General features: G+C 45.8%; 1 protein-coding gene across 1 annotated transcript in view; it reads right to left on the bottom strand.

Annotated features, from left to right (window-relative positions):
• The window catches only part of TGFBR2 (transforming growth factor beta receptor 2), a 91,459-nt gene that overhangs the window by 39,753 nt on the left and 36,650 nt on the right, over window positions 1-15,056 (bottom strand). Inside the window, exons 2-3 of the mRNA XM_021071493.1 lie at window positions 13,465-13,633; window positions 9,663-9,853 (exon numbers count right to left, since the gene is read on the bottom strand). Coding sequence (XP_020927152.1) covers window positions 9,663-9,853; window positions 13,465-13,633 — 360 coding nt within the window. The remainder of the gene's footprint in view (window positions 1-9,662; window positions 9,854-13,464; window positions 13,634-15,056) is intronic.

Genomic DNA, 15,056 nt, shown 5'->3' with positions numbered 1-15,056 from the left:
ATGAGTCATTTTTAAACCTTCTCAGGTGTTTCCAATGTGTAGCCAAGATTGAGAACAACTATTGCAGCCCGACAGGAGACTAGGATGGGATCTGGAAAAGAGAAGGCAAGGAAGGAATTTTAATCACTACTTTTAGGATTCATTTCCAGCATCGATGCTGGAAACAGCAGTATGAGCTTCATATATACATACACACACACACATATATACATAGATACACACATATATATTTAAATAGAGATGCAAATTTGATTTCTTTAAAAGTTAATAATGTGTGAAATCTAAAATATGGCAGATAAACTTATCTATAAAACAGAAATAGACTCACAGAAATAGAGAACAGACTTGTGGTTGCCAAGGGAGAGGACTGGGTGGGAGAGGGAAGGACTAGGAGTTTAGGGTTAGAAGAGGCAAACTAGCATATATCGGATGCATAAACAACAAGGTCCTACTGTAGAGCACAGGGAACTCTATTCAGTATCCTGCGATAAACCATAATGGAAAAGAACATGAGAAATAATTTCATATTATATATATATATATATATTCTGAGTCACTGTGTTGTACACCTGAAACTAACACATTGTGAATGTAAATCAACTATACTTCAATAAATTAGTTTTGAAGGCATAATTATTGCTGGAAACATTGCTATTTTAGCTGCATGCAAGAGTTATCTGAGGATCAGAAAAGGTTTTCCAGAAGCAAGTGAGCCAGACGTCCAACTGGAGGTAAATACAAGCCTTGGAGTTCAGGACGGGCGGAAACAAGGGTCAGTTTCCCAGAGGTTAGTTAGCTCCCAGGTGTTTTTCCACTGGTGGGACACTGAGGTACTTGTCAAGTAGCAAACAGTCTCCTGGACCCTTTTTGCTGTCACCCATCTGTGTGTTGTTTACAGAACACAAGGAGGCAGCTGTGAGATGAGAGATGGCTGACCACAGCCTGGCAGCAACGCCAGCCTCACTGGTCCAACTGTTTTATTGGCTACTCACATCCAGGGGATGGGATTCGAAACAGACTGTGTCCTTAATGGATCCCACACTACTGCGATTCACGTCAGAGTGAGGTTCAAGGGTAGAAATATTCACAGCCGGCAACCACATCTGGCCTCAGAACATCTTTGTTTACTTTGTTGCTTAGGGAAAATAAAAATCCACAAAAACCAGTTGCTTTGCCTGAAGACACTAGAAATGCATGCTAAGCTTCACTCGGCTGAGTCAGAGCCCTCCAGCATGTATGATCTTTATTATTTCCTTGGCCAGACACGGGCCAAGTTCCCAGATGCAGAGGATGCTTCTAACCTAACTCATTCTCCACCCAAGGCTCCTTCAGTCCTGAGTCATCCCCTCAAATAACTGATTTCTATTCCCCAGAATGAGATGGGTGACTTTTAATCCGCAATTTTCTTCCTCTTCTAACAACTTTTCTCCTCCGTATTGCCACACTTTTTTTTTTTCTTTTGCAATGAGACCAGAAAGTAAATCTGGCATGTTTCTTTAGAAACAAAAAGGCACAAGTGGTGAGCCAGCTATTTTGAGCTGTGAGAGCACAGTTCAAAGGCCACACACCAACAGCACCATCATTCTGCTGATTTCTTACACGCAAGAACCCAGAGCTTCCCTTACGAAGGCAGCTGCCGGAGGCTGGAGCAAAACACACAAAATGAGATTTGAGAGAAAGAGGCCAGCACATCCAAGCCCTCCCCATCTCAGAAACCCAGCTGAGTCCATAAAACACCCCAGGCACGTGATCCACACCGGGAGTACGCCTGCTGGATGGCGGGAAGCAACGTTATTAAGGTCACAACAGGTCCAGAGGGAACCAGCTGGCTGAGATGTTCTGCTAGCGAGTTAAACAGAGACAGGAAACCGCGTGTCTGATACTGTAAAAAAAAAAAAAAAAAAAAAAAAAAAAATCATTTGTCTTCCTGCCAGCTTTAGGCTTGCAAACCAAAGAGGCTGTTTTCATTTAAAAGAAACTCGACAACAATGAGGGAGGAAAGAAAGAAACTTTGTGGCTGCTTGAGTCCCAGACTCAGTGCTCCCAGCCTCCCAGGTGGGGAGCATGCGCCTGCGCTACTGTGGCCCTGCAGGCAGACTCAGGGTCTCAAGGAGCATGTTCTGGGTGATGGGCACTTTCTACTTAACCATGTAGGGTGAACTTTGAGACAGAGTGGTTTCTAGAGTCCTGGTTTCTAATTAGAAATAACTGACATATTTACTGCTCATTCCATCCTGTAAAAAAAGAAAAATCTCATGCAACCCAGAGATGGGCATGTAGTGGAGGGAGCCAAAAGAAATTCAAGCAGGAGCTAGAATCCAGACAAATGGAAGGTCCATAAAGGAACACTGGCAAGCAGGGGTGATGTCAGTGTACAAAATGCATGCTCACATGCTTGCTAGAAGCATAACTCACGCTTTTCTGGTAGTTAGCGTTGCAGGAAGAAATGCAACAACACAACGTGGTCATCTACATCAGGGGTTGAAGCCTTGTTTGCAAATAAAATTTTATTGGAACACTGTCTCGTCCCCTTGTTTACAGATCCAGCAGCAGCTGCAGTGAGGCTCTGTGGCTTGCAAAGCCAAAGATATTTTTGTAACTGGTCCTTTAGCAAAGAAGTCTGCAGACCCCTGCTAGATATGCCTCCGAGTGTCCTTAAGATCAGAAGCAAGTATGTCCTCCTGAGGGGAGAAAACGTTCCAGGGCAGAGAACTGACTGAAGTTTCTCCCAGCTCCCTCAGCAAGGTGATGGTACAATGCAGAGAAGAGTTTCCTCAACGGTGCACTTTCCAGTGAGTATGTCCCTCGGATTCACAGGTACCAAGAGAATGGATGGTACCTACACACCAGTCAGCTGAAGGAATTTACTGCAAAGTACCTCCCTCATCTGACAAAACCCAAAGAGGAGGCATTTGAATCTACCAGAACAACAGTAACTATTTTCAGCTGAAATTTACTGCATATTGCTCTGTGCCTGGAACTAAGTTCCCTACATGAATAAACTCATTTATCCTCACAAAAATTGCACTCAGGTGACTGTGAGCCATGGAGCAGAGCAGTCCTCCTGGGTTCCCTTACCTGCTGCCCTCCACCCAGGTGCCCCTTTCCAGTATGATCTTTGGCTTGGTCAGGTCACACGTGTCTCCTCTGGGCAGTTTCATTTCCTGGGGTTAGACTCCAGCCCCACTCTGGGGCCCTGGAAGGGGTCCCCCCTCGGCAGTTCCAGAGGTGGAATTAGATGCAGGCTCTGCCTCTAAAGCAGTGATTGCCTTGCTTTTTAAACATGGCCCCACCCGAACCACAAGTGACACCAATTCATCAGCATTGCGTGGGTGTGGCCTGGGGCTCACTCAGCACCTCAGACCCACCCCTAGGTGTTTCCAGTGAGTGAATGGGTTCGAGAATCACGAGACCTGTGGGCTTTTACAAGGATAGATGGACACAAAGGCAAGTCTGAATGCCCTCCCCACTCTCCAAGGGCCCAGTGCAGGGAGAATGCCAAGACTGATCTGCTGAGGTTGGGGGTAAGGAACTGCTGTTTTCACCTCTGGAGGGGAGAGGAGAAAACAGAGCTGCAGAGATGTTAAGAAACTCAGACCAGGTCATTGAGCTGTCCAGGAGTTTTCTCTTGCTCTTAAAAGTTCTGAAATAATAAAACGCTTTTTCAATGACAGCTGGTCCTGAGTCTGAGTTCACCTACATCAAGATGCTTTCAGTTCTTTCTAAGGTCCGGGATCATTCACTCTTGGTAGAGAACTGAGGCTGGAGAATTCATGTAACTCCTCCCAACGCACAGAGTGACTAAGTGGGAGAGCTGCAGAGACTTGGGTTCTCCAGTCACCGCTCCCTGTTCTGCCTCAACTTTATGCTGCACTGTCTTCCCACTGAACAAAGAATTGACAAAAAGATGAGTCATCCACAAAAGAAAAAAAAAATCCTATTCAAAGTGAGCATATCTACCCCTGTTTTTCAGGGGGGGAAGACTGAGGTGAATTGGTTCACCCAAGGACAAACAGCTTATCAACGCCTTGGTTGGGATTTGAACCCAGAAAGTCTCACTGGGGAGACCATGATCTTCTCAAAAGATGAGCATCCCGCTGGCTGTCATTTATAAACATCATTCCCCACAATCCCATGAACAGTAGGGCCTTTGGTTGTGCGGCTTGCCTAGGACCTCCTAAATGGTGAGTCTCAGCACAGTTTGCGACAGGTCCTGTTTCTGCAGACTTGCATGGGCCTAAGACTGTTAACAAGCACTCTACCCCCCCCACCCCGCACACACCTGAATGTGGAGAGGTGATGGTATTCCCTGAAATAGAGACAAATTCTCCAACTCTCCTGTGGACAAAAGGTGGAGAACCAACTGTGATCTTAGGAAATTCATGCCACTCTCTAGAAAACCTGGTTTTTTGTCAGTAAAATGAACTGTTGGGGTGAGCCAACTGCATGGGTTTCATTTCAGCACGAAAAAGTTACAGCTCCAACAAGACAAAGACAACAAGTGTTGGCAAGAATGTGGAGAAAAGGGAACCTTTTATGCTGCTGGGGGGAATGTCAACTGGTGTGGCCACTATGGAGAACAGTCTGGGGGTTCCTCAAAAAACAAAAAATAGAACTACCATAGGACCCAGCAATCCACTCCTGGGTATTTATCTGAAGAAATGAAAGCAGGCTCTCCACGAGATATCTGCCCTCCTGTATTCCCTGCAGCATCGCTCATGGCTGGAAAGACACAACAGCAACCTCAGTGTCCATCAAGGGATGAATGGATAAAGACATGGTATGTTTATACAAATAACCAGCTGAGGAGTTCCCATCGTGGCTCAGCAGAAATGAATCTGACTAGCATCCATGAGGACGCAGCTTCCATCCCTGGCTTTGTTCAGTGGGTTAAGAATCCAGCGTTGCTGTGGCTGTGGCATAGGCTGGCAGCTATAGCTCTGATTCGACCCCTACCCTGGAAACCTCCATAGGCCGTGGGTGCGGCCTTAAAAAGACTAAATAAATAAATAAATAAATAGCTGAGTAACAGTGGGCAAGTCCCCTAATTTCTGTGCTTATTTTCCACCATCATCACCTGGGGACAGTAATCTAATTATTACGCTAGGCCTTAAGAGATGTATGTTCAGTGTATTTTCTGTATGTTTCTCAGGTACAGAACATAAAGACGCTCCGATAAGGTGAACAGGACCACAAGCATATAAGCCATCATTAAATGCCGACCTTGGGGAGCCTGCAAGAGGTGAAGATAGGAGGCCCACCCTCCCCCAAACCATCTGCCAAGCCTTCACCATCACTGACAGCATAGCGTGCAGACCAGCAACATGGGTAGAGAGAAGATGATGCAGAGCTGGCATTTCCCTTTGGGGGGGCAGCCTAGGCCTAGTGCCTGTAGAGGCAAAGGAACACAGTGGGATCTTGTTGTCTGAGACTGGGCTGTCCCACGTGTCCATCCTTCAGAGGACTGAGGTCATGGCCTTGGTTAAGTAATAGGAAGATCACCAATACCGGAAGAAAGCAACCACATTTCTAAAACGAGAATTAAAAATCCCAAATGATGACTGCAAAAAGGAATAAGGGAATTTACTGGGAGTCAAAAAAACGTTCTATATCTTGCTTGTGGTAGTAGCTACACTGCTGTATACATTAGTCACAATTCAGTGGACCAGATAGTACCTTTAAAGGGAGGAGTTTATGTAAATTACACATCAATGAATCTGACTTAAAAAAAAAAATCTCTGGAGTTCCCATCGTGGCGCAGTGGCTAACGAATCCGACTAGGAACCATGAGGTTGCGGGTTCGATGCCTGGCCTTGCTCAGTGGGTTAAGGATCCGGCGTTGCCGTGAGCTGTGGTGTAGGTTGCAGACGCGGCTCAGATCCCAGGTTGCTGTGGTCCTGGTGTAGGCCGATGGCTACAGCTCTGATTAGACCCCTAGCCTGGGAACTTCCATATGCCATGGGAGCGGCCCTAGAAATGGCCAAAAAAAAAAAAAAAAAAAAAAAATCTCCGTGACATGCTTTACCAAGTTAGGATGTCCATGCACAGTTCTCTGGATGAATCACAGAGAAGACGATCACGGACCAAGAGGAAGACCTTGTTTACACTATATCGAATTTGTAGCATTTGAATTTAATATGTGCCTATATCATCTGTTAGAGTGTGAGAAAGAAGGAACTAAAGACCGAAGGAAAGAAGGAGGGAAAGGCCTCACAGTTTTATTTCATACAGAGCCCATAATGAATGCTACAACCAGTCATGTGATCCTGGACAAAGAGTTCAGGTTCTCTGAGCTTGGTTTTGTCATCCATGAGATGTGGAAACTAGCAGTGCCTACCTCGGGGGCGGCTATGAGATTAAATGAGACCATGCCATCCAAAGGCCTTAGTACCATGCAGGGCAACACCACCTTTGCGCTGAATGTCAGCTATTATTCATAGTAGAGAATTCATACATTTTAAGAGAAAATCCTGTGGCTCAACTTTTCCCCCCTCACATATTTAAGAAAAATGGAAGATGTAAGTAGTTATTATCCAGTGTTTGCAGATCAGAACTCTAGCAACAAGAACAGAGTACTTGTACTGATAAAAATGCAGCACAGAGCACTCCAAAGAGCTTTTGCCTTCACCATCTTATTTGATTGGAGCGGAGAAATAAACATTGCTACAAGAATTTTCATTCCTTGTATAAAGAGATGGGGGCATTAAAAGAAGTAGATCCAAAAGTGTTGCTCCTAATACCTAACATTATAGGTGGGGGAAATATCCCATCCCAGAGAAGACAGACACTTAAAAAGCACACACTCCCTGGAGCATTTTAGAAGACTGAAATCACCCAACATCCGAGTCATCAGCTGTGCTGGATTTCTTGAGTCCAATGAGAAACTGCTGCCTTTATGCTGACTATCTCAGCTTATAAGGAAACAAGTAGCCTAATAATGATTAAGAAGGAAAACATGACTTTGGGCCCATGATTATCATGTGAGTTGAAATACACTGAAAACAGAAGTCATAAATACTTAAGAGCTTACAGTTATATACAAGTGTGTGTATGCATGTGTGTGTTTGTGTGTGTATATATACAAGCCATTTGTCAGCTTCTGTCCCCTTTGAATGAAATAAATTCTTCCAGTGTGGATAAGCCAATATGCAAAAAGGAGAGAATTTCCTTAGATGGTAGAAAATATGTCCAGATATTCCACTATTAGGGATTAATTCCTTTGGCTTAGCCTGAACCTTCTTTTTAAAGGTGAACTACTTGGGAAAAATTAACATGATAAACCAGGATATCTGGGTTATCATGCTTTAGTGTGATTTAATCTAATTACAGCTTCCCACCTAACTCAAAATACATAAGGAGAATGAGAGAAATGCAATGTTTTAGGATGAAAAAAATAGGAAAAGGAGAGATTTTGGAAAGTATTGCTCTGTCAGATGTATAGACTTGCCTTTGTACATTGAGAAGTGTTGGCATATGGGGAATTGAACAGGAAGGGAGAGAAACTGGCAGTAGCTAAAGGACATACAGAGAGAAAGAGGTAGGTTTCCAGTGGTGGCCAGCACCATACACAGAGCATGAGACACATCACTTTCCATACTTGAAACATACACAGTAGCAGCTATGGTGTGTTGACCCTGCATTTGTGTTCCAAAAAGCATTTTTTTATTGAATCAGATGTGTTTGGGACTAAAATTACCCCCCCACTCTGAATTTACATTCCTAAAACCAGAGAACATTATTTTCACTATCAGCTTAGAAAAATTAAAAGGCTTATAATCTCCAGCGTTGGAGAAAGTACATGGAAATTCATATGTTCATACATCTTTTGGGGAGGAGAATAATTTAATAGTGGTTATCTGAATTTAAAATGTGTATGATATCTGATATAAAATTTCATTTCTAGAACTCTATCTTGCAGAAATATTAGCACAAATGTATCAGATATTTTATAAAGATTTTCAATGTAGCATTAAGTGGAAAACTGGAGACCCTGAAAATAATCTACTAAGAGGGGACTGGTTAAGTCCCTCATAGAAGATATGCCATATTATGCAATTCTGGACAACAATTAAAAAGATACAATATATCTGTATGGATTATCTTTAGAAGAGGAGTAAAAGTGGTTGGGTGAAAAAAATCACCAATAATATTTATAGTATGATCAACTATTTGCACTGAAAATGGATGAGTGGGTGGAATGAATGGATGAACTGATGGAGAGATGGATGAGTGGATGGATAGAATAGATGGAAAGATAAATAGGTGGATGGACAGATAGATGGATGGAAGGATGGACATATGGATGGGCAGATGGAGAGATGGAAAGGTAGATAGATGGCATGTGGACAGATGGGTGGGTGGATAGACAAACGGACAGGTAGGTGGATGGATGAATGGATGGACAGATAGACAGAAAGATGGACAAACAGATGAATAGATGAACAGAAAGATGGACCAATGGATGGATGGATGGATGGATGGATGGATGGATGGATAGACAGATGGAGGAGGGAGGGAATAGGGAAAGAGATGAGGAGGGGGATGATATGAATGAATGACAGACACAAGCGTGCATCCCAGAGACCATCCATATTGATTATTTTTGGGTTGGAAGTGAGGGAATGAGGTTAATGTACTTGCATTGTAAAATCTTTACATACTGTTGGATTATTAGCATTTGTGTGTGTGTGTGTCTTTTTAAGGGGCACACCAACAGCATATGGAAATTCCTAGGCTAGAGCTGGAATCAGTGCTGTAGCCACAGCAATGCCAGATCCAAGCCGCATCTGTGGCCTACACCACAGCTCACAGCAACCCCGGATCCTTAACCCACTGAGCAAGGCCAGGGATCGAACCTGCGGCACATCATGGATGCTGGTCTGATTAGTTTCTGCTGAGCCACAACAGGAACTTCTGTTTGCATTTTTGATAAGGAACATATACTACTTTTGTCATTCTAATCATTGAATAGTTTTTATGTTGAAGGAATGGTGTGCGGTTTTCTTTCAAGCTGAGCAAATGCTGAACTCCCAAGATGGAAGCTGACATCTAACCTGGTCCCTCTTGTTCCCTAGGGTAATCCTCAGCTCATTGTTCCCTCTGCACTTCAGCTCTTCTCTCAAATGGGACCAATGATAAGTACCCTTTAGACAAATCCTAGGACATGTACATAAAACCAGTTGAGTTAATACAAAGCACACCCTCCTCCTGTATCAGGCAGCCTCCTCCCATCCCTGAGAACTAAGTAGTTCTCAAACCTTAGTTGCATCGGAATCATCCAGAAGGCTTGTTAAAACACTGCCTGCTGGGCCCATACCCTGAGTTTCTGATTCAACGGTCTGGAGCAGGGTCCCAGAACCTGCATGTCTAACAAGTTCTCAGGTGATGCTGCCCCTGCCATTCCAGGCATTCCATTTTGAGAACCACTTCTCTGGGTGACAAAAACTGTTTCTCAGCGACCAATAATGTTGGTCTTGTGAGCCAGATTTGATAGAGACCAGAGCCAATGCTGCTGCCACACCCTGAGCCCCTCCGTCCACCAGGTGAAGGGCCTGGCCCACAGTTAAGCTCACCCTCCGGCACCAGCTACAGACAGACAGACGTGCTCTGAGCTGCAGACCACAGCAGGTGCTGGGCCCAGAATCTATGGAGAAAAGCCTCACCTTCTGAGAAGATGATGTGGTCGTTGCACTCGTCTGAGCTGCAGGAGCACATAAAGAACGTCTCTCCAGACCCTTTCCTCTCCTTCATAATACATTTTGAAGAAGCGGCGTCATCGAGAACAAATCCGTGGTAGGCGATCTTGGGGTCGTGACAAACTGTCTCAATTGTGATGTTCTCGTCATTCTTCCTCCTGGGGTGCAGAGAGGGAAAAGAGTGAGAATGGTCCTGCCGAGAAGCTGTCTGGACCAGATTTCCTCCAAGAAGCTGGTTCCAATTGCCACCTTTTCTCCATCACTTACAGGCTGTCCTGGCATCTGCTCTGCTTTTCCCTGCACTGGAGTTTTTTCTTTGCTTATCTCAGAATCCACTTAGGATCCTAACACGAAGCCTATCCTTGGAGACTATCTTATGGGAGCACTTTACATGTGGATATTGGTTTTGTTTTATTTTCTTGGCCTCACCTGCAGCATGTGGAACTTCCTAGGCCAGGGATGGAACTCACGCCACAGCAGCGACCCAAGCCACAGCAGTGACAACACGGAGTCCTTAACCACTAGGCCACCAGGGATATCTACACACTGATTCTCATTTAAATCATGAAAGGGAGGGTGTGGGAAAGCAGGAGACAGCTAGGTCCTCAGGGTGACTATCAACCTTCCATGCTCAATGCACTGCCAGGCAACACTAGGCTTGCTGGACAGAATCTGGCTAAAATGTTTTCGGGAAAAGTAGTTACAATTCTTTTCTGCTTGCTGGGCCCAGGGCATGGTGGCTGAGGGCACATCCAAGCCAGCAGCTGAGAAAACGGAAGCAACTTTCTAGATGAAGAATTTCAGTTTGCCAGAATGACAGAAAGGACAGAAGAGGGAAAAAACACAGATCTGTGGGAAAGAACTGCAAGGTGTTCTTCCTTTATGGTTCAGTGAAACAGCTGATGCCGCCGTATACTGCTGACTCTACAGCCAGCGTCCCAGCCACGCTGCAGACTCGGAGTCCCACTTGGCAGAGGGCTGGGTGTCTCCCACGCGGCCTGAGCCACTGAAGATGTGGGCGGTACCCACTGACAAAAGAACCTCGGTAATGAGATTAATCTGGGTTCTGAAATATCTCTATCCTTGCAAAGGACCTAGGCATGTCACGGGGGATTGGCTGCACAAGTTGTATTAGTGAAACGAATGAATGAATCAGCCAATGAATGAGAAGTGCATGGAAGCTGATGCCAGGAGAGCAGAACCAGGGACAGCAGAGTCCTTTATTCCCTGACTTGCTTTTTTTTTTTGTCTTTTTAGGGCCATACTTGTGGCATAAGGAGGTTCCCAGGCTAAGGGTCCAATCAGAGATGTAGCCACTGGCCTACACCAGAGCTACAGCAATGCCAGATCCTTAACTCACTGAGTGAAGCCAGGGATCGAACCCACATCCTCATGGATGCTAGTCGGGTTCATTAACTGCAGAGCCATGAAGGGAACTCCCTGACTTGGTATTTTTAAGACCGCCTCCCACCTGAGGGTGTGGGTCCTGGACACAGACTCTGAGCCGTGAGATCTCTGTGCAGAGGTTTGGGGAGATGCCTCTGTGGCGACTCAAGGGAGTAGGGCTGCACAGAGCTAAGAGAGGGGTTGCGAAGAGACCTCAGCCAACCTCTGGGCAGTTGGGGGGCTGGGAGCACTCATCTGAGCTGTCCCAAGTTGAGGCAAAGTGGCCAGACGTGTGGGCCCCTGCACCAACCAGTCCTAGATGCTAGCTGCCAGTGCAGAGGCGCCAAGCCTGCCCTACTCCAGGGTGGGTGGAAGGGAGCTCCCTGGAGGGATTTGGGGTGGTTCCAGCAGCCCAGAGTGAGTGCTTCAATGCTACAGGGGGCAGGGGCATGGGAGGGCATCCCCACACCTCCTTCTTTCCTCATCTGCACCCCAGTTCCACTCCTCAGGAAGATGTGTCTTTGCCAAGACAGGTAAAAACACCACTCACTGTATTGACTCTTTGGGGCTGAGACTCAGAGGGGACAGAGAGGGTCTTCCCCAGCGTGCTCACATCTTCTGAGATGGCAAAGCCTCAATTCCAGGGATGCGTGACTCACACTGCATCACTGGGACTTGTGCTGAGGTCAGGGCAACCACCTTAATGACAAAAGCCTGTTTGGGGGAGCAGAGGTAAGTTCTCACCCCCAGGGGACATTTAAGTAAGGATGGTCAGCAGAGAACAGAAGTGAAGGAGCCTGGGGTCACCTCGGCTGGGATCTGAAGCTTTCCTGCACTAAACCTGACAGGTGGTCAGCAGCCTCTCCTGGTCTGACTCTTCCAAAGAAGGGAGCCTGTCCCACATTCAGGAAACTATGATTGAGAAAATTTTTAAACTGAGTCTGTCTGTTTTTCCCCTTGTAAATTCTATGGGTCTCTCTCTGGCCTCTAGAGTTCTGCAGAACAAGTTGATTATAGCTTCCGTCTGAGAGTCCTTCAGATCTCTCTCAACAGAGCCCAGGTCCTCATGTCTAATTGCCTCCACCAGCCCTCAGCACACTTCTGAACCTCTGGATCACACTGGTCCCTGTCCTCTGAACACAATCTCTCACAAAATCCCCTTTTCAAAAGCATTGCTCAGAGCTGGACATGAGTGCAGCTGACAGGTACAGCAAGCTGTCACAGCAGGTCTTTGCTGTCATGTCCTTTGGTTCTTCTGAACCTAATTCATGTCCAGGTATGTAGGGAAATGTGCAAGGCTTTCATATCTATCATCAAGGCTGAATATACATGGTCTGGAGAAAGTCTCAAAAGACCTCTTTCCAAGAAGGAGGGGAGATATGCGAGTTTACATCCTCATTTGCAAATGTTCAGGAGATACAGAGGTGACTTTGAAAAAAAGAGCTGATGAATTGAAACCATCAGAAGTCTTCAAAAATGTTACATTTCATTAATGAAGGGGTATTCTTTATAAAATAAGGACTCACTCTGTTGTCCTTTCACCTCTGGCTCATACTCCCAATTCATAATGATGAGTTAATCAAATGATTCATGAGCACCCACTCTGTGTGTGTGTGTGTGTGTGTGTGTGTGGTGTGAGAGAGAGAGAGAGAGAGAGAGGAGAGAGAGAGAGAGAGAGAGAGAGAGAGATGGAGATGGGGTGGCAGGGAGATAGGAAGAGAAGAGGAAATCTGCTCCAAGAAAAAGATATGCTTCTGCTCCCAGAGAAAGATGCAGTGTTTGACCCAGCAGTGACATGATGCCTTGGCCAAGCCTTCTGACTAAGGAATGGCTTGTCCTCTGGTGCTGTGCGTCCTTTCCCCCTTTTGACAAGTTCTTCCTTTTTACAACAGCCCACTTTTCCTCTCCACAAAACAGGACTGAGTTTGCCTCCGAAGAACAAAGCTCTTGACATCACTACAGGGTCCTCAGGGGTGTCAACTAAATGATAAGCAAGTGACAAACCCCTGATACAAGGAAGGGTTTCCAGATTTATTATAAATAGCAAAGGGGTGTGTATGTGTGTATGTATTTGAAAAATTATAGAGTATCTCTAGAAATGACACTGAATAACTGAAAGAGAGATAGTCTAAAGGGAAGGGAGTGGGACAGGATACTGGGCTCCAGGCAGGAAACACATGACTACATGAGTGATAGAAAGGTTTAAAAAGGCAGCCTTGGAGTTTTCTGGTGGCTCAGAGGTTAAGAACTTAGCATTATCACTGATGAGACTGGAGTCCCTGCTGCGGTGCGGGTTCAATCCATGGCCTGGGAACTTCTGCATGCCATGAGCATGGCTAACAAAAATTAAAATTAAAATTATAATAAAAAAAGGCAGCCTTACCAGACAGCCACGCAGACCTCCTGTGGCTTCTCACAGATGGCTGTGATGCTGCAGTTGCTCAGGCAGGACTTCTGGTTGTCACAGGTGGATGATCGCACATCACAGAATTTACACAGTTGTGGAAGCTTGACGGCACCATTGCTGTCAGTGACCATCATGTCGCTATTAACTAGGAGTGAAAAGAAGATGCAGGGCATGGTTATCTAACTGCTAGGTATGAATGTGATTTCAAAAGAACCTGATACCATAAGAATGGATATGAGAAAGGCAATATGATGCTTCTACATCAGATTAGAATTTGTAATGAGGGGAGTTCCTGTCATGGTTCAGCACATAATGAACCCAAATAGCATCCACGAGGATGCAGTTTGATCCCTGGCCCTGTTCAGTGGGTTAAGAATCCGGCATTGCTGTGGCTGTGGCGTAGGCTGGCAGCTGTAGCTCTGATTGGACCCCTAGCCTGGGAACCTCCATATGTCGCGGGTGCAGAGCTAAAAAAAGAAGAATTCGTAATGAAAGCTACTGTAGAAGAGAAGTGGTAGGGATGGGAACTTGTTGCCATTATCAGTAGTTATCATAAGGCATTCCTTCTACAGAAAGCTCCACATTCAATTCAGAGATACAAATTGGCTCAGCCCTCTGCCTGGTACCCTAAGGCAAATTATAGTTTAGCTTCTGGACACAAAAACAGACCAGGGCAGGACAACCCCAAATAGAGAGAGGGCCTGGGGGCCAGAGGACAGTTACCACCTGATAGGCAGAGCGTGGTCACCAGGAGCAGAGGTGTGACAGGTGGAAGGGGGTTCTCCAGCTTGGAGGGGGCCCTGGGGGCAGGGGTGGGACTCTGCCATCACCATCCTGACTACATCCAATAGAGTGATCAGGGCCTGGCTTTGACTTCTCTCTGGTGCCTTGAGTCAACTCAGTTGATGAAGCATATCTCCTATTCACAGAGAAAGAGGTGAGGCCTAGAGTCCCACAGCTGCGTGCCAGTGAGTGCCACCTCTAGGGTATGCCCCTGCTACCCTCTGATCTCATCTTTCCCACCACCACCACCTACCCTCTTACTCTCTACTCACTACCTTTTAGGACACACAGGTCTTTCCTAGAAGAAGCCAAGCTCCTTCCTTCCTCAGACCTTCCCTTTGTCTGGCTTCTTTCACCTTCCTGAACTCTGGTTAAATGTCACCTCTTCATCCTAAAGCAGGCTGAAAGTAACCAACATAGGGCTTTGTTTTATCTTCTGCACAACCTCCAACACTCACTGACTCATGATCTATCCACCAAAATGTGAACTCCATGCAACCTTCTCTGCCTTGCTGCCACACTGCTTCTCGAGGGTCCATCACATAGGAGATATCCAAACACATGTACCCAGTCAATGGTGACTAGCTAACACATAAAGGAATGAACACAAGATGAATGTATCTGGCCTTTACACTAGGTGGGAAGGGACAGAGAGCTTCCTCCCTGACATCAGGGGGAGTGTGGTGATACATGCAATATTTATTTACATCATCAGTTGCCTACTGAAGACAGACGGTCCTGGACAACTAACATCTGCATGCTGAAAGGCACAAAAAGAAGGTATG

Source organism: Sus scrofa, chromosome 13, assembly GCF_000003025.6.
Source record: "Sus scrofa isolate TJ Tabasco breed Duroc chromosome 13, Sscrofa11.1, whole genome shotgun sequence".
NCBI lineage: Eukaryota > Metazoa > Chordata > Mammalia > Artiodactyla > Suidae > Sus > Sus scrofa.
The sequence above is the reverse complement of the archived record's forward strand: the minus strand, read 5'-3'. Positions and strand labels throughout refer to the sequence as shown.